Source organism: Ambystoma mexicanum, chromosome 8, assembly GCF_040938575.1.
Source record: "Ambystoma mexicanum isolate Mex_15411 chromosome 8, UKY_AmexF1_1, whole genome shotgun sequence".
In the NCBI taxonomy this organism is placed as follows: Eukaryota; Metazoa; Chordata; class Amphibia; order Caudata; family Ambystomatidae; genus Ambystoma; species Ambystoma mexicanum.
This window is the reverse complement of record NC_090929.1, coordinates 434,189,396-434,210,098: the sequence shown is the minus strand read 5'-3', so window position 1 is coordinate 434,210,098 and position 20,703 is coordinate 434,189,396. Positions and strand designations below refer to the sequence as shown.

General features: G+C 44.1%; 1 protein-coding gene across 1 annotated transcript in view; it reads left to right on the top strand.

Moving 5' to 3' along the window:
• PGD (phosphogluconate dehydrogenase) overlaps positions 1–20,703 on the top strand; it is an 84,749-nt gene that overhangs the window by 5,183 nt on the left and 58,863 nt on the right. The window contains exon 4 of the mRNA XM_069609969.1: positions 18,579–18,644. Coding sequence (XP_069466070.1) covers positions 18,579–18,644 — 66 coding nt within the window. The remainder of the gene's footprint in view (positions 1–18,578; positions 18,645–20,703) is intronic.

The window sequence follows — 20,703 nt, the reverse complement described above, 5'->3', positions numbered from 1 at the left end:
GTTTGAAATGTCCTTGGTAGGTGAGCGCACGGATTGTATTTCTGCTGTTGCTAAAATATTAAGCCTGAACCGGAAGAACATAGACTGCCAATATGCGTTTGGAAATTTATAGAGATACAATGGCATAAAGCTTAACATTTTATCCATTTATGAAAAACTCAGATGTAAAGAATAGCCTTGCAACCCCTCTATGGTAGCAACTCGATCAGTTTGGATAAGACGTTTTAGTTTTAAAAACAATAGCGGACAATACAGCACTAGCCTGATTACTATTGGCTAGGATACCATCAGCAAAGGATCTAAATTCCGTAACCGCATACGACTTGCCACAGCTCATGGCCTCAAGTGATGCTGCTGGAGGGTGTAACAACATGCGATGGAAAGAAAACGCCTTCCAATAGAACCACCCTCTAAGTGACACAAGACCCAGCTTGCATCTAATGACTGCAATAGGAGGCAAGGGTGGGAGGTTCAGAACCTTCTTCCAGATCCACCCTTATATTAAATTCCATTCAAAAGATCTAGTCAAGGAGGTTATTTCCAAGCTTTGTAGAATGGTAGACACTACCTTCAGTTTATAGAACTCGAGCAATGGAAGGATAAAAAACGTGATGTTCATTTGACTGGGAATTTGAGCGGTCCTGGTTTTAGTCAATGCAACCTGAAAGAGCCTAATTATGCATCAAGTTCGAATCCTAGATATGCCCCATTGTTTAGTGGGATTAATTTAGTCTTCCCTATGGACCATGTGTATCTGAATGACTTATTTCTATTGAATCTATCACATTGGATTTTGTTTCACTGATCACCAACTCATTAGTTGCATATGCAACCACTGAATCTATAAGGCGCAGAAGACCACATTGTCGGCATACGCTAACCATGTTGCCTTCAGGCTTCCGATCCTAGGGCAGACAAAGGCTGCAGAGGCCAGATGTTCACCCAGGTCCGAAAGATAGAGGTTGAATAGTCACAGGGCCATGGTGCAGTCCCATAAAGGTACTGAACTCCTCAAAGGGCACTGTCTATTCAACCTCACCTGAAGGCCTGTGTTTTCATATGGGAACCTGATGATTGATAGAGAGATGACAGGTTTCGCCATTTATTCAGTTTATACCACATAAGACTGTTCACTGTATCAAATGCCTAGCTGAAATCTATTGAGGCTGTATACAGGGGAGGGGTATCCTTACGCCAGGCATTTTCCTGAAGGCCGCATATAACTAACCCGTTACATAGCGTCCCCATCCCTCTTCGGAAGCCTGTCAGGTAGGGGCTCAGTCGACCTAACGACGCAACCCAGTCTTCCAAACTGAAGCGAAGATCTTACTATCTGCAGCAAGAAAGGCTATTGCCCTATAGTTTACAGGCAAAGAAGGCCCTTGTTGTAAATTGGAATAATGATCGAGTTTCCATGAGGCGGGGGTGCACCTTGTTGTGAAGATGTCGGTGAATAGCAGAAATGGAACATTAGCCCATAATGTAACCTCACTCTTAGACATGTGATTGGACAATCCGCTAGGGCGAGCAGTGCTAGAACCAGACATGTTCCTAATGTGCCGTACCTAGATCATCATCAGGCCAGATACGATCTGGGGACCTTTACAGATTCTGAAAGTGCGAGGCCCACAATTTTACAGACACAGAATTACATTGAAGAGTCCCCTGCTAGATAGTAAGCTGATTGATCAATGATCTCAGATAGCATGCATTCACCTTCTATTTGCAAGATTATGAACTTGTGAGCTTTATGGCAGTTCTTTTATTTTTGCCTAAGAGCCTTTATCTTTTTTAACTGTCTCAGGGCCCATGTGTTTTTATTTATTTATTTTTTCAAAACTAGTGGGACCACTGACTTTGTCGTAGATGTTGAATGTCAACGGTTCCCGTCGCCACTATCTGCTTCAAAGCACATAAGGTCTATAGATCCTGTCGGTATCAATTTAACAGAAACATCCAGCGCTGAGTGAACTAGTATTGCCATGCCTCCCTTTGGTCTACCTCTGGGCCCTTTTTGTTGCGTTCAGCAAAAACTGGTAAAGCCCAGTAACTCAAATGGGTTCAAAGCCCATGTTTCCTGCAAACAAACTAAATCGTAATGGTGCAAAAATCGAACCCATTCAACATCTGACCGTAATCTGTTAACCCAACCACATTCCAAGAAGCCACTTTTATGGGCGCCTTTACTCTCTCCACCTAAATTGTTCATTTTCGTGGAACTTGGGGGGGCAAGCTGATATCCCATCTAGTCAATCAACCCCATCCAGCCACTCTTCACTCATTTTGGCCACAACTGATGGTTCACAGATCTTGCTAAGAGACCCCAATGCTGTGCGGTTTGTCTGTGGTGCTCTGGGGCTGGTAGAGACTGCTGGACAAGAAGGGGCATCGGATCATAGCTCTGTTGATAGAAGTCCATCTACTAAATGTTGATCTTTCAGTTATTTGGATGAAGTCCATATCTCTATTGGGAATCCTACCCCATCTATAGAATAAAATATCTTCACCAATTAAAGATATACAACCCCTTGCGTGTCGTAACCAGTGAATGCTTTTTATCAGTGGAGATTGCACCTCGGAAACCGCGGAGTGCTGGTATAAAATATTAAATTACTTGCATATCAAGTATACATGCTTGTTCACATCTGCTTTTGCTATTCTCAAACAGAGTACCGGTACAATGTATCATAGGCTCAGTAAAATGATAACCCTGTCTAAGATGCAGGATAATTATGTAGCTTGATAAATTGTTGCATGTTCTTTTTGAAAATAAAAACAAGTTGAATTGCTGAGAAGATATTGCACCAAATAGATACAGCTCATTTTATTTGTTTTTGGACAACTGGCCTAATTCCCTGTGGGGGAAAAAGGCTAATTTCACAAATTAGTCTGTCCCAGGTTTGGCAAAGGATTGACTGAAGTTGAGGTCCAAACACTGGAACAGAACCCTCACATGGGGTCTTCCGCAAGCAACTCAAAACCTTCCTGTTTTCCTAGGACACCTAACCTATGACGACCATAACACCACACCACACCGACATTGGCCCCTGCCCCACCACCCTTTCCCGCACTTCCTGCAATACTACCATCCATGTACCGCCACGGGAGGGGGGGTGGGGGGGGTGGGCCGGGGGTGGGGGGTGTGTGTGTGTGTGTGTGTGTGTGTGTGTTTTCTCTCTTGACCTGCAGCACTGCTATATATCTGCTTCCCCTACCTGTCTCCCTATACCACTACCTCCCTGCATCTGTCTGGTAACCAGTGGCCTGATGCCTCAGGGTTTGGCGCGCATTCCTGTAAACCTCAGCATCTTTTACTAATGCTACATTGAACCATAGCCTCATACCAGTATCGTTCAACTAATTCAAGGTGTGCTTAAGAACACTGATAAGTTTTTCTATGCTTGCTGCAGGCTCCAAATGTGCAGTCACCTTTGGCTAGGGATAATTCATGGTTGGAAAGCAATTCATGGCTTTCTGTGTGTACGTGAGAGTTGAGAGGCAAGTGACTTCATGCCTGGCTATATTGACTCCAAGAACTGTAGATGAGCAAATCCCCTCTTGAATCGCACACACTAGGGGAGAACAACTATAGAAGCACAAAATGTGGTGTCTCATGACCAACTGTAGTTGGAATTCAAACAAGTTTATGAGCTAAATCTATTACTAGTGCTACAACAAGAATCTATGATGGCTATACACAGGACAACATTTAATGAACCTTTTTTGTATCTAATTAGTAGAATAAAAAAAAAAAGATTCTTGGCATCCAGTTCAATTCATATAATCGCTGCAACTAAAATACAATTTTTGTGCCTATATAATGGCTATATTAGCTTGCAGCTTCAAATGTTGACCCTTGGATGCTTGTCTACATACATTTGAGCCAATACATGAGTCTTATTTGGGGTGTGATTGTCTTGCCTTAAATTTGTTCGTAAGGCCCTGCAATTCTTTCCATTCCCTTGCATTTGTATTTTAGCACAGCTAGTTGTCGCATTTCTGCCTGCCACATATTTCTGAATGTATTCTCTCACTGTTGATCACCAGAGCAATTCTGAATGAACAGGAAGACCATCTACGTATGTGATAAACAGGCCCAGAAGAGCAAGAGCCTGAAATGTGCCTTGAGAATTTATTTAACTCCTCCAGTCTTATCGTGTAGACTAAGTTTGTCCGATATTATCCTTGAAGTAGCCTTTTACCGGACGATGGGGTTAGCTGAGCTAAAAAGCCAATTTCCAGCAGAGGTTTAGTTGTAATGATTGAGTGTATTTGGTTAATCACTATGAATTGCAAGCGGGGAAAGGTAGCAATGGGTGACAATAGTCTTATCTTTAAATTAAGTGTTACTAATAGTTCCCACAATAGAGTCTCAGTGAATTTCCCTCTCGAAGAAGAATGGGACCAAAGGCCATAGCACAGGTCTAGCATAGTCAGGGTAGGGATTCTCCTGCCATGCAGGTGCCAGCAGGCTGCTTGTGCAGGACTAAAGTGAGTCACAGGTGCCACTGTTGTGGACCCGTCACCTTTGGGGGCAAGGGGTCTGATGCAGTACTGAGGAAATCCAGAGGACAAAGCATGGAACATGGCTTTCTGGTATGGGCTTGGAAGGTTTTTGTTTTGCTTTTGAAGCCTTGTTCATGAGTTGTGCTTATTTCCTCAGTAGCTACTCTGGGTCTCCAGTGTGGGCATTCACAAACTCCATCTTTACACTGTTCAGGGTGTTCGCTACCAACTTCCAACCAGGCTTTCTTCTTTCAGCCTCCTCCCTGTCATAATAGGTTAAGAGGCAGGGTTTCTAGGAACGAGGGTGGCTTTTGCAGCTTGCAGTCAAGGTTGCTCAGGGGGTTGCTGGTGTGGTTTTGGCGATGGCAAATTTCACCAGGGGCTGGAAGGGCTGCACCTTTCTCTTCAAGACCCACTGCAATTGGGGCTTCTAATCTTAAGGATTCCACCCTGCAAGCTGTTGCCAGATGCACAGGCCAACAGTGATTACAAGCACCAGAAAGATTGCACCAATGAAGATGCACCTGTGCTAGTGACTGGCTATTCTCTCCCTGGAACAAGACACTTTCTGCTATCATGTTCCCCAGAGATTTGTCCTTGCAGTTGGGGATCCATTATCAGAGCTCTTTCAGTGGACTTTGAGGCACTTGACTCTCCTCAGCTAAGCTGTATCTGACATTGAACAAAAGGAAAATTCATCCACTTGGATTGAGCAGGCGGTTGGTTATCTTGCATAACTTGTCCACTTGCAACAAGGGAACAGCTATTGATTCTGCAAATAATCTTCTCTAGAGATGACACTGTGTTGATGTTGGCTAATTTAATAAAGGATGCAAGCCATGTGATTGGTGCACTTTCTAGTCTCTTTAACTATCCAACACAGTCTGTTTTCTGGCCCAGGATACACATTCTTTACTGCAAAATGGGCATGCACCTGTTTCCTAAGGAGTTTCAAACTCTGGGCAATACCCCATGCAACCATAACGTGACTGAGATCCACCCTTTAGAAGATCTATCCACCTTGTCCTCCCTGTTTCAAAGACTCCCCACTTGACGTAGCTCCTACAATCCTGATCTTCGCCAGCGTAATACTTTGGACACCCTCCCTTCCCTTCTATAGGGTCACAATACCTGGAATGATGACTGTAATGGGATCGGGACCATGGCCTCATTCCAAAGGCACCATTTTAGTATACATTCTTCAGACCTAATCTATACGTCCCAACTGGCCTGGATAGCATATCAATAAAATCTCACTGTAGGCCAAGCAATCTTACAAAAATTGGCTATGGGGCAATCATGCGCCAAGATTACAAAGGGATGTGGAGTTGATTCTACAGGCCCTTCGCAACAAGAACTTGGCCACTTTCTGGAAGGTGTTTATTTGCATTTGATTCTATAAGAACCTTTTCCATTCCAACAACAATTATGTAAAATCATTCAGTATACATTACACTCGTGTTTACTACACATTCTAAAATCCAACTTTAAAAAACAGACAGCTCACAATGACTTTGTGGCTGTAACGACGAGTTCCATGTGGTGCAATTCAAGGATATTACAATAATTTATCGCACTTGTTACAGTTTAAAAGGTGGTTTGGTAAAAATGACATACAAATCCCCTATAAGACTGTCATATCTAATTGAAATTTCGCAATTGAATTAATAGAAAATTTGGAAGTTGGGTAAAATTTACAGATGTTAGCATATTTAAGCATTTGTGTAAGCATTTAATATATTAATTTGCAGTATCAACACATTTAAAGATATTTGACTACTAATGGTTCTTATTGTCTGGGGGGCAATAGTTTCACGATGGCACGGCATATCCAGCACAGGGCTATGTGGACGCTGTTGGACTCAGAATTAAGGCAATAATCCCAGCATGTCTTGAGCTTTATCGAGTCTAGGTTATGCATGTACTTGCCAAAGATTGTCATATGAACTTGTCCCAGCAATTTATAGTCAGTAAATAGGTGCTTAGCCGTTTACAAATGCGGAAAACTCTCTGCATTAAGGGTATTTTAAGGTATGTACCGTTGAGGGCTAAAAGAGGTAGCTGATTTATACGTAATCAAAGTATGAGGTTCCGTACTGCCAGACTGGGACACTGTCTCAGGTACCTCTGTGTTTGTAAAATAACTGTGTGACATTTGAGACACATTCAGAAGTATGCAGAGTTTATAGGTACGCATAGTTATTTGCCCAATCCCATTGCTTAAGTTTGCTCTTAAATAGATTTTTTTTAATGTTTTTCAAAGTGACAAACCTAGTACCTTGTTCGAAATTAGGGTGCCAGTTTATATATTTGTACAGGTCCGTATTCAACCGTTGAAATTCGACTCCCCGTGTTCTTGTTTTGAATCACAAACTCCTCCTGCCATGGTAAGTAATTTGCATTTGGGATAGTGCTCCCTGTCTTGCCAGCATTTGATCCCTGAGGGAAACTAGGACCAACCCCAGCCAGAGGTATTCGACCCATGTCCAGGAGGTGAGCTTTAATATCCTTCCCCAAAAATACCTCTCCTGTTTGTCCAACCATTTTAAGTAACTCATTATGAGTGCATCCAATCCATACAAAACCATGGTGCAGAAGCTTTGGCCAATGAAGGTTGTTATCCCCTCAATTTGAGTAACCTGATGTTTTTTTTTTTTTTTTTCTTCTCGCAAATACCTCAACCAAGTGGGTCAGGCATCCGCCTTGGCTGTTTTTGCCTCTTTTATGTAAAAGTAATTTCATCTAGCACTAATTTCAAGGCTCAAATATGTGTTTCTCACCATATATTCCAGGACCCCCAGGCTAGTGTTAACGCTCAAATAACAAGGGGGGTCCTGGGAGTCTCTCTGCCAGACATTAGTCCTGAATACGAGAGCCTTACCCAGAGTCTTAAGCTCACAATCTTTCACAGAGGAGAAATATCTGAAACTTATCACTTTGTCCTGCTCTCGGACAGTCCAGGCCTGAAATGCTAGACAATTCTCCTCTGAACAAGAGTACCAACAGCAACCCCAGACACGTGTTTCGGTCTGGGTGGAGCTGTGCCTCTCTAAGAATAGTGAGCAAGAGGTCCATGTCTGGATTCCCCAGGTAACTTGGGGTGAGACCTAAAGTTACTTAAAATATGCAAATAACAAGGGGGGGTGCTGGGAGTCTCTATGCCAGACATTAGTCTGGTTACGACATTAGTCCTGTTAAAGCTCAGGCACTTCACCCTCTTGGTTGTTATCAGCATGACCTTTGTTTTCTCAATGTTAATTGTAAGAGCATTTTCGGTGGCGCATGCAACCAAAGTTTCAAACATGTGGTTAAATAGCACTAGGTTGTCTGCATAGAGCAGGCAAGGTATTGTCTATCCAATTATTCTAGGGTTGCAGCTGACCACTGCTGAAAATGATTAATAATAATGTCAATTCCCAGCCAGAATTTCAGTTAAATCCAGTGTCTGAAAAAGACTGTTGTGCACTTGGGGAAGATGTATTCAGTGTGGGACTCTGTTGTGTTAATTTCTTTTTTTTTAGTTTTTTTTGTTTCATTGCCTGCATGGGATACCAATTGGGAAATAATGGTTGATTAAATTGATATTAGAGGTATTATAAATAAATTATCTCCCGGCCCGACTATCAAACATCCTGTTCAAGAATGATCCGATAATTGGGTCTACTATTTGTCGACACTTCGAAAACAGGTGATTGAGCCGGGTTTGTTTCCTCATTCCTGTATAACTGTCTATATTCACATTTTTAAGAAGGATTCTAGGGCGGGCCCCCAACAACTACAGGCCCCAATTCTGGATGCCGATAGCAAGATGTTTGCCTCGCTCTTGCTGTCGCACCTGGAAAACTGGGCGCAGGATGTGGGCAGATTACAACAATGGCAAGTAGCCTTTAAGTACTTGCCTAAATGGTTATATCTTAGTGTGCACAAAAGCTGGCATGGCATAAGACATACGACTTGGTCTATATTGCCCCAATAGATTTATCTGCAGCATTCTACATTGTTATGGAGGCCTCTTATGAGCTAGACTGAAGTGGTGGGGAATACCGGCTGGTCTTCGCCTGATCATTTGCCTGCACGATATCGTGAATGTACAAGTGAGGCTTGATCAAGCTGGAGTGCTGTCTAGCAAGATTTAAACTTTTTCAGGAGTTTGGCCGGGATGCATATTGGCTCCCCGTCTATTCAACCTGTACGTCTCTGATGTTGGAGATTTCTTGTCCCGGGCAGCCTTTGCGTCCCTCAAGTTAAACCACCTTAAAGTTGTCTGACTTGCCCTATATCAGTGACTTTCTGCTTTTTGACTGCATGCCTAAGGATTGCATAATCTTGTTAATGCATTTGCCCCTTTCTCTGAGAGTCGCATTTCCTAACCATCAGTCCAGGAAAAACCAAAGTTCTCCAATGCACTGGTAAAAAGAAACTAATTATCAATGGCATCTCAAGTCTGAACCTTTAGCGAGAGTAGATGGAGATGATCGGAATGCCTAAGTAGATAAAACAAAGTCTCAAAAGAATGGATGAGGAGTAGGGTTAACCCCCATGATTATTCAAATGCACTGAATTGATGCTAAATATGGTAGGTTTTCTCTCATCCCCCTTTAAAAGTTCTATGAGGGGAAAATGGACCCCAAAGTTCTTGACTGCATTGAAGTATCCAACAATGAGAACCACAGACTTCCTCATACTCTTGCCTTTTAGTTGATTATCAATTATCAGAACCAAGTGCACACCCTGAAGTTATAAACCATATACATTTCTTATTGACCAGACCACAATTTTTTATAAAAATGTTGAACAGGAAACCATATTTTATTCTTTACTCATCTTGAGTACCTGTTTTTCACAAAACCAAATGTGTCCTTTTATATCAAAGCACATGAAAAACATATGTCACAAATGATACTCGCATTGGACATAATTTCATATACATACATTAGATCTTAGTTAAAAAAAACAAAACAACCAGTTACAGTATATCAAAGGGTACAGACTCATTTGATTTCCAACAAATTCTCGAAAAAAAGAGGACAAATAGTTCTTTTGTAGATTTGTAAGGTGGTGCTTGCTACCTATTGCCTCCTGAGGGCTTGATTAGCAATGGATGGAATTGCAAAGATAGGGTCGACGCGGTGCATTTCGGCCCATATGGTAGAGATAGACCGCATCCAACCTTGGTCTTCTCTTTATTCATGCCGGGCCTTCATCAGGACAGGTATAAATGGTCTATTGAGATCTTAAATCTTCTAAACCCAGTAGTACTTCTAGTTTCTTATTGTACTGGACAGTGCAGGGAAAGGATATTCATTTAGGAGTCACTTCACAAGATTCTGTGACCGTAGGCCCTTCCCTGTAGAGATTGTACAGGGAGTCTGCTTCCTGCTGAAAGTCTTCGACTGTTTATTCTTTTGTTCTATCATAATTGCCTTGATTATTAATTGTATTTGTTAAAGATTATTTATTAACCATGTAACAACGAAAACAAAATCTCAAGTGTGTTTGTGTGATATCAACCACAATTGCCCAATTTCCACAATAAATTACATAATATATACAGCAATCCCAAACAAGTAAAACAATTGATGTTAGAAAGGAAATGGAGCATGAATAAATCTCAAAGTAGCTAAAATCAATGAAACCTGTTCACTCGTCACAAGCCATGCCAGAAATTTGATTTGATGAAGCAATGAATTCAGTTCTGTACACATTTTTTCAAAAAAGCAAATCTCCCTTTATGTAATCTATAGCATTTGAAGCAATAAATGTTCCAGCGTATTCCACCATATTGGGAGGTTTGCACATTCTACATATACAGGCTGCATGACTCAGGCCAGCTCTTTTTTTATTTATTTTAAAATCTTTTTATTCGTTTTACATTTGTTCCATCACACTACAATGTTACAGTCAATATGCCATCAAATTACATTGTTACAGTCAATATGCCGTATCAACACATGTTTATATACCCCATCCCCAAAATTATCCAAAACAAACTAGCAACCTACGGCTTGTAGTCCACAGCAGTTCCACCAGGGGCACCTCCCATCCTCCTCTCTCTCAGGCCCTGCACGTCCCGCCTTCCATTCCTGCCAGCCATCTCCCCCATATCCCACCCCCTCCTCCATCATGCCACTCCTATCCAAGAGTTAAGGGGGTTTATCAACCGGCGAGCTAACCAGTGCACCAAGGTGTTCCAGGTTGCCATATTCTCCGAACTTTCCAATCTGCATAGCCTCATACCACACTGCAACTTCGGCTATAGACCAACGCCGCATATCTTACCATCATGCATCATGTCTGCCCTGCCCTTGCCACAGCTGGGGCACTCCATCGTTGAACCCAGGAATTGTGAGATAAGAAGTGGGGTCATATAGGCCCCTATGAGGCACATGGAGCTGGATCAGCTTCAGCCCAACATTCATTGAGACCTTTTTTGTGTATAACAGCACCCCAGACCACTCTGGTTCTTTGAGCTCCTTATCTATATCCAACTACTTTGCGCTTCACTTTACAGCCCTAGCACAATCTATACACACCATGTCCCCCCTCTATAATGTCATAGAGCAACCCAAATACGCTATCTTCCTCCCGAAGGATCGGGAAGCCCTGCCGCCTACTCTGTGCTCATGTACTATTCTGCAGCATGTCAGAAACTGTCCCCTCTGCACCTCAAACATCTCTTCAATCTCTTGAAACTCCCAGGGGAAGCAGATCTCCAACTGTCACTAGCGCTAGCCCTTTGTCTTCCCATTGTGACCTGATCAGCGCTAGGTTCTGTGTCTCCTCCATAAATTGCTGCTAGGGGTATCTCGGAAGAGTAGGGCTCTCCTAATTTTAATAGCGCTTTAGTTCTGGTCCAGATCTTCCTGCCTAACTGGTGGGGTTGGGGTCCCGGATTCTGTCCTTTCCCAACCACAGCACCTCCTTCAGTAAATGGGGAGCCGTCCCCGCCCTCAGGAGGGTGTGCTCCAATGTCTCCATATCCACCAGCCCCTCCGCCACGCGCTGCAGTTGCCCTGCTAAATAATATAATTCGAAGTGTGGGAGCCGTACCCCTCCGTCTTCATAATGTCCAGAGCCACCCTGCACCTGCCAGATCCCCATATGAAGCCCCCTATTACTGTCTGTAATCGCCTGAAGAATTTCGGCATGAGATACAGAATATTCGGGAAATGGTATAACAAATGGGAGAGAGCAATCATTTTCAGTAGCGCAATTCTACCCATCACCGAGAGTGGTAGCTTCTCCAAGAACTTTATTGAACGCTCTAACCCGGTTTTAGCCCGAAGTGTATTTTCCTGATGAGCCATATATATGTTGTGATATGTTTATCACCTAGGTATCTAAATGTCTGTACTGTCCACTGCAGCCCCAAGTTTAGAAGTCTTGATTCCTCAACCCATCCTGCTAATAGAAATGTGCAGGACTTTGTCCTATTGATCATTATTCCAGACAGTGCCACAAAGTTTTCTTGCACCTATAGTTTGTCTTCTGTTCTGTGCATATATAATAGCATGTTGTCTGCATGCAAAGAAACCACGTGATGTACTCCATCCACCAGGAGCCCTGTGTCCCAGAACTCCTTCCTCAAAAACAGGGCCAAATCATAAAGCATAGGGGACAGTGGGCATTCCGGTTTCGTCGTATAGAGAACCGTCCTGATACATATGTCGGGCACCCTAGCTACCGACGTGGAATAAAGCATCCAGGCCCACCTCATAAACCCTTCTCCTACCCCAAAGCTTCTTACGAAGGTGTACAACCACTCCCATATACAGTCGGAGTGTTTTAACTGTGTCCATTGCCACCACTGCGCACACCTCTGACCACTTCTGCATCCTGTCTATTACTGCACGTAGCTCCTCAGGTTCTCGCACGTTGCTCTTCCCAGGACATATCCCGCCTGGTCTGATCAGTGCCCCGAGTACCCTCTTTAGTCTCTCTGCAAAGGCCATTGTGACAATCTTGCTATCTTGATTAATCAAAGATATCTGGTGACACGATTCGCAATACCCCCCTGCTTTTCCCTGGCTTGAGTATTGGGATGGTCACAGATTCTTCCCGCCTCATTTGCCTCCTCCAAGGTCATTAGCAGTCTCGGGGCCACTTCATCCACAAATTCCTTATAAAGCTTGGCCCGAAAGGCCATCCTCCCCACCCCACGTCTTGCCCATAGGCGATGCGCAGATTCCTGACCTCAGCTCCTCTACTGTTGGGGTGCTTAGTGCTTCCGTCTGCTCTCTACTCGGGATGGGTGAACTTATCTCCAACAGTGTTTCCTCAATCTCTTGTGCCCTGCCCTGCCCCCCACCTCCCTTTACAAGTCATGGTAAAATCTCTGTAAAACTTCATTAATTTCTTTCTGTGACCTCTGTAATTCCCCGTCCTCTATTTTCCATCCTAGCTATCTGCCCCTTACCCTAGTTTATCCCCTTTTCCATGTAGTTTCTGTGTATTTTTCATAGCTCAATCTACCTAATCATTCCCAATAATCCTGGCATTCTTGTCTAAATCTAATAAGTGTCCCCTCCACATTATCCTCTTTGGGCAGGTACTCTCCACTTGTTTCATTTCTGATTCCGCTAGCTTCCGCTCTAGCTCCCGCTGGATTCCATTCCCCCTCCCAGCCTTTGGAAGAGCAGCCCCCCGTATCACTACCTTTTTAAAAGGGTCCCATAAATTCCCTCTACAACGGACACTCCCCTCGTTGATATTGAAATACTCTATTTGTTGTGCCATGTTATCCCGGAAAGGCCCATCCTGCAAGGTCTCTACTGGCAGGCTCCATGTGGGTATCGGGGCAGGTTGGTTACTTCTTGTCAAAGGAGAGTGATCAGAAAGTGTCCTAGCCTCATACAAGGCTCCCACAAACTCTCCAATCTGTCCCTGTGAAATAATCAATATGTATGTAAACTCAATGCACACTGGAATAGAATGAGAATTCCTTCTTAGTTCCCATCAGCCACCTCCAGACTTCTCGCAACTCCTCTAATAGTGTCTTTAAGACTGGTGGGAATGGTGTAGTGTGCTTGCTGTCTGATTGGTCGAATGTTGGCTCCAAGTCCAGTTAAAATACCATGTCATCCCTTAAAAAGGGGCCAGCCTTGCGTATACACGGAGCCAATTGGGGACACCTTATCTGGTCCTGTGTACTAGTAGCTCCTACGGCTTGTCTCTTGTCAATCATGACACTTCAAAAACGGAGACAACCTAATTTTATTATTTGTTTGGCTGATCTTGTCATTTTATGTTTTTTTTATTTTTTTACCTCTTCACAAAGCACAATATGGTGTTGTACAATATCATCAGTCCGACGCGAGGAGACAGATAGCGGTTCTTTGCCTGGTGGGATTTAAACCCGTATATTTGTGCGTGCATAACTCTACCAAAACCAAGACAATTCTATTTGCAACTGGCCCTGATTGAAAAAGGCTTTAATTTGCCGAAACACGTGTCTCACAAAGGGCAGCCCACTTCTTAAACCAATAAATATTGAAATTCACTAAAACACAACTACAACTACCATTTGAAATTACTTTGTGGCGCTGCACTAACAAGTAAAGTAGGAGGATCTCCCTCCCGTTTTTGGACAATATCATTGTATGCCTGCACTAAATTCTTCACCCACTGATGTAATGTGGAGCGTGCCCCTTTTCAGAATGCGGGATAACGACACAAAGAAATGTATACATTGCATTCACAAAATCTGATGCTAATCTTGTATGAGATGGTGTCACATCCAAGTAAATCATTACAAAATCCTTTGAGAACGATCATGCTCATTTGTTGAACAAAAGTCCCTGACATGTTTCAATCCTTCACGTTTGTTGCTCGGACCTTCTTCAGGGGCCTGGTGTGGCTTGGTGTTCACTAGTGGAGGAATAAACTGGGAACACAGTGAGGGTTTTGAGATCTTGAGTCATGGGCCGGTTCTGTCTTGGTGCTGTTAGTGCAGCCTGTAAGAGTTGTGTTATAGGACGATAGTGGGAGCTCTGGGTACCCATGCACGATTCTGCTGGTATTATGCTGGCTGTCGTATTGTGGTGGCAGAGGAAAGCGTGCTGCCAAACGCTTGATTACAGGATTAAGCGTTTTGCAGGTGATCTCGTCTGGAGTATATCTGGGTACATCTTCAGAGGATGTTTGATCCTCTGGTGGGGGAGCTCTGTGTAAATTAGTAGGTGCCTGGTGGATTGAAGCCGCTCATGAAAACCTAAATGGACAAAATCAGACCTATACAAATATTTTCTTTCTGCCCAATTTTCATGTGCCAATTGACAAGACCTAGGCCGTAGGAGCTATTCGTTTGATCGCACTGGACCAAGTGTTCCTACTGGTTCAGTGCATGTAGTTTTTGAATGAACCCTCCCTTTCCTCAGTCGGGCCCTTCTCAAGTGAGAACAGTTTGCAGTATAAAATCACACACTTGCAAAACATCATGGTGGTCGTGTGCTGCCGTGTCACAAATGCTGGGTGCAACTTTCGGGTTAAACAAAAATGGGCAATTCTACCGTTGTGTGGTGGCGGGGAATCTGTTGGTGTCTTCCTGCTCCGTGGTTAAAGAGACTGCTTTGAAAGAAAAGGACCATGCCCGGCTGCTGAAACGTGTCATTTACATGGGGTGTCCTGCAAATGAACCCTCACCATGAAATGGTGCATGTGGCATTAACCGGTATACTATAGCCAGTAGGATGGCTCAACGGGTTCAGTGGTCACTGCTAATTATTATTATATATTTTATTTTTTTAAGACCAGTGAACAGTCATGGCTAGGGACCAGATTGTCAGACCATTGACTCTGACGAGGTACACAAATTCACAGAAATAGTAGCAAAACAATGGGGTCATGAAGAACAGACGGTTTTCTCCTACAATGTAGCATTGAGGATCAGGGAATTTTGATGTGGGAATGCACACGATTGTAGTCATCCCCCACCACCCCTTTTTGCTAAAGTAAACTCCTTTTGTTTTTGCTAGAAATCTGCACTTACTTTGCCTTTGTGTGGCGTATTGGCGTTGTTCACAGTGCTATTAAGTGGAGCAAGGGTGTGTTGGCCCCTGGATGCATTGCTCAGATCCATTCGTAGAGCGGTCTGTGATGCCTCCATGAAAGCTGACTGCCAAGGAATGACCTTTTTAAGCTCAAATTGAGACCTTCCTCTATGGATCAGTAAGGTGGCCTCCAATTAGCAAAATCCATCCCTAAACATGGCAGGAGCCCCTATAGCCAGAAGTTACAAAAGTTAGCAGTGCTCCTCCGGCCCCTCCTAATTTGGTAGCATTGGTGAGGCTGCTGGTCATATACAATACTGCCTCAAATTCAGTGTCCTCTGTACCATAGCAGGGGACACTGTAAATGGTGGGCACAAGCACAGGTTTAAACTATGTACTAATTCAGCAATTGTCCTGTCAGCTGAGACCACCACATGATGGCTGCCCCTTTAAACACAATATTTTAAAACTATGCATATAGCATATCGTCCTATTCAAATGACAAAATATTTCTACACTTATTTTTATCAAATCCTACCCTTCTATTAGGAGACAGGTGATGGGTGACCTCTTATCCTTCAAGGCCACCTCCTGTATTTCTAGCAAATGGCTCTATGGAGAATTGCTGCACAAGAACGAATCGGCTTATAAGATCAGACAATTATCAGATGGCAGTCAAGACTTCCGCCATCTGCCTTCCTCCAGGGTGGGCAGTGAGGGGGCTGTTTGAGCTCAACCATAAGGTTTGGCCCCCACCAAGGGATATTTTGGTTCTGCAGGACAAAGACTTGTTACCAGAGGATAATCGACTTATCAACTATTTGCAGAGCCCCTTTGCTGTGGGGAGACATGCTTTAACACTCTTTTTTTGGTGTGAGAGAGAGAGATATTCTGGCCTATGTTGCTGCATACGGAGGTCTTGTGATTAAAATAGATATATATATATATATATAATTTTTAGTTCGCCCTTTCCTGTCATTGTGCTTGAACTGATGAAGGTGGGTATGATTTGTAGGTGTAAGTCAAACAGGCTTAAACCAAATATTACATAAAGATTCTGAAGTGATGAACCTGGGGGCACTGCCAAAATGTCGGTCTTTGGGGTAGCGGAATTGATCCGATGAAGCCCCGGAGACTTGATGGCACAGACACTGGCATCGCGAGAAGAACTACACACAGCCTGTGAGCATTTTTAAAACCAGGAACTGGTTAAGTAAGTGTAAAAGGCAGTCCTAGGAAATGCAAGCTGCAACATTTGGGGGCATAGTTGCACCCTCTGGTGCTCTTGAAGGCCATAGATGCTGTGCACAGCAATAAATGACAATCTGTTCCTTACGGATATTTCTGGTGAGTGATGAGCGCAAAATGACCATGTTGCCAATTGATGCTATATGGCTCTTCTGTACATTGGGGGTTGCAGTGGTTGCCAGGTAAACTATAGGGAGGGGTCCAATTGAAGGCCATGCATGCCTGGCACTATTCCAGGTATAACCTTGTTAATTTGGAGTGTACCTGAGGAACCGCCCCCAGTCCCTAATCACCGCCTTGATGCACTCTCAACACACTGCTTGCTTAACCCCTTGATCCAGGATACCAATGCGTGCCCTCAGATTGCATACTGCCTAAGCACTGTGCATACTCCACCTTGCTTATACCCTGGAGCATGTCACCAGTCCACCACCTGCTTTCTATCATATACATGCCCTTGCGTCATAATCCTATCTAATCGCTTTCTGCTGGATTCCTATTACCTGCCTTGACCCCCAGATGAACAGACTGAGCTCGCTGGCCCGATTACTTTTTGATGCATGCCTTCAACTCTTGTAAGGTCTTGGCTCGTCAATTACTTACACTCTTGGTGCACGTCTTCAATTGGCCACCCTACTTATACCCTTGAAGCATGTCCCAGGCTTGCTGCCCAGTTTACACATTTGATGTATGATGCAAGCCCAGAGCATGCCACCTACTTACATCCACCAATAAGATAGCTCAGTGGTAACATAGCTCAGTGGGTGGGTGTGTGTGTGTGATCTGCAGGCTCGAATCCCGGCACGGCCAACTGGGCCTTTTATCTTCCCGACATCGATAAATGACTACTGGTGACTTCAGTTGGGTGATAATTGTATGTAAATGTTCTATGTAAAGCTCTTTGGCCAAAACGCTACATAAATAACAAGTTATCATGACATCTTTGCTACACATCCGCAGGTCAAAGCATATGTACTTGGAGTCTGCCCTCAGTTCTCAGCCCTCTTGCATCCTTGAATTTCGAGGTACACCCTCTGTGTCCTGTCGCCTTACATTCTTGATGCACGATGCCTTCTGTTGACTTGCTGCTCTGCTTAAACCATTCATGGGACATGCCTCCCAATGTCTGCCTGCTTGCATCATTGCTGCATTCCCCTAGTGGCCTTTGATGCATGATACACTCTCTCTGCTTACACTTGCTGTGCTTTGCATAGCCTCAGCTCGCCGCCCTGCTTACACCATTGATGCATATGCAGGACATCGACTTACTGCTTTGCTTGCACCTTTGCTGCACAATGGTCACTCTTCTTTTTTGCCACAGGCCTATCTCCGTTTCCTGGATTTGTCATGCCATTGGCTCACTAGGCTTGCATGGTTGACGCACCCCTGTGGTTCATGCCCTCGTCTAGTTGTCCTCCAAAAACCCACGATGCCTTTTGCACACCCTCCCCTTGCTGTCCTGCTACCACACTTGATGCATTCTCGAGCTTGCTTCCTTTAGTGCATGCCCTGTGCTTACTGCTTGCTTACATCCTGGACACATGCCCTTGGCTTGCTGCCATGCTCACACTTTTCACTCCGATTGTCAGGGACATGTCTGTATTTTCAGAATTCCTCGTCTTTGTGCACCTCGGCAGTTTCAGAAAGGCCCTTGCACCTACCTGAGGGCAGCATTCTGGGTCTATATGAAATGCCAAAATATACATTCCAGCGCTGTTTCTTTAAACGTCGAACCTTGTTCTGTGAATGGGGAGCAGATGGAGGCCGGGATGGATGGAGATGTTGCCACTGTTACGCAAACCTAGCATTAACCACGTGTTCTGTGTCTTCTGACAGATCCCGTTGCTGGAGCCTGGAGACATCATCATTGATGGAGGGAATTCGGAGTATCGCGACAGTACAGTAAGTGTGTGAAGGGGTGCCAGGGTGGCATTGAGTTCGATGGAGCTTACTTTGGCAGTATGTTTGCATATCATGTTTTGTGCTGTCTTGTTGCTTAGTCGGTGTACTCTATTTGAGATGGCCATTTTGGCCTCTGAGCATAGCAGTGTGTGATTTATCTAACCGCGTGTTTTGGGCTTCTAGTTCATTTGCCCATTGGTGCTGCTACATTCTGTATTGCCCTTTCACCCCCTCCCCCCGCCCCCCGCAGAGTCCATTCTGATATCTAATGGCTACTACCTGTAGACTATTATCTTAAGACCCCTGGGGTCGAGGTTTAATTTTTCGCCAGTTAGACACCGAATGTAGATTCTGGACATTTCGACCCAAAAGTAATGGAGCACTGTTTCACGCCTCAGTTGTAACGTATCAAGCATGGCTTGTCTGGAAGTTCCAGCGGGGAGAGTACTGTGACCATAGCACTCTTTCCCACTGACCTTTCCGACCTTTTCTTCGACTTTCCAGGACTAACGTCATTCTCCAGAGGTTCATTGCATAGTCGACGTGTTGCTCAATTTTACATATTTTGTTTGGGTTCTTAATTTCCCCTTAATACCCATGGGATAATTTTTCTATACCTTTCTACTCTGAGACCCTGCTCGGGCCATCAGGGAGCCCCCTGTTCTGCCCTCGGTCACTCGGAGCATGGGTAGCATGTCTAACGTTGTATTTAATGTGAAGCTTTGTAAAGCGCCAGATTGCAGTGAAAGTGCTGGGTAAGCGCACAGTTGAGTTTGGGTCGCAGGGCTAAGTCACATTATTGGAAGAGACATGGGGGGGGGGGTTCAGTAATATCGAGCTATATTGCAGCAATACATGTGTTTACAGATGTAGTGGAATGGAAAGGAGGCGGTACAAGTGGAAACCGGGTTATTTGAAGGCACATTTGTGCAGGTGGGCTTGGGGTTATGGCAGAATTAATGGGAAAAAAGGCATTTATTTTTCCTGCTCAGATTGTGCCATTGTTTTGCGCTAAGGCCTGCCAAAGTGCGACTCCCTCTTGCTTCCTGTGTCACTTTCTACGGAACTTGGGTTTGCTGTCCCAGAACATGCCATACACTCCTAAGTTGCTGGCCGGGATGTGGCGCTTGATACTGGTTGCAAAGCAGTCTTTGTTGGCAAGGCTCTTGTGGATGGTGTAGAGATTTTTTAGATAACGCTGTGTTCCGAAAGTAACCATTTCAGATATTTCTAGGCTGGTGAAGAGAGGGGCTGGGAATTAAGGGTGAAAGTGTGTCTGGCAGCCTTTTTCTGGGGAAGATGTAGCTGTTGGATGGATTCTTTTTGTTAATCACAAGTAGGCAGTGTTGCATTAGTCCAAATCCGAGAGTATGATTGTGCTGTGGTGTTCTCAGGTAAGGGAACTTTCTCTTCATGATGTGAATGCTGGAAATTCGTTTTTTTTGTACTTTCTGGTTGGTTTGAAGAAGAAAGGGTTGCTGTCAAACTGAAGTCCTAGATTTCTGTCTACAGGGTTTGGGAGAAGAGCCTACAGAATTGGGCAAATTGAAAGTAAAGCGGGCTGGGTTGGACCAAATCAGTTGATTTCAGTTTGGGTAAGGTTGAGTCAGAAGTTATTGTCTATAGAGAGAACTAGGGGAGGGGATCCCAAGGTTCCAGCAGAGATTAGTAAGATCTGGAAATCCTTTTTGTAGATCTGGGCGTTGGTTTAGCCAGGGGGAGAGTGGATCCTGTTGGATGCTGCACGGCACAAGGGTAGCGGCTGAAAAGAAATTGCCCAGTTTGACATATGAACAGTCTGGCAGGAAGTTTGGGATCCATTGTGTGCACTGCCATTTAAAGCCAATAGTAGTGTGGGGTCTCTTGTTGAGGATGTCAAATTCTGCTCAGACTGCTAGGGGGCTATGTGCTTTCTTTTACGTGGGGAATAGCTTTCATTTTAGTTTAAAAAAACATTTTTTTTTCGGTGGGAAGAAGGCAGATTGATTGTCACTAGTAGGGTATTGCATTCACAATACACCATTTGTTAGGAAGATGTGGTCTTACCGAAGACTGGCAT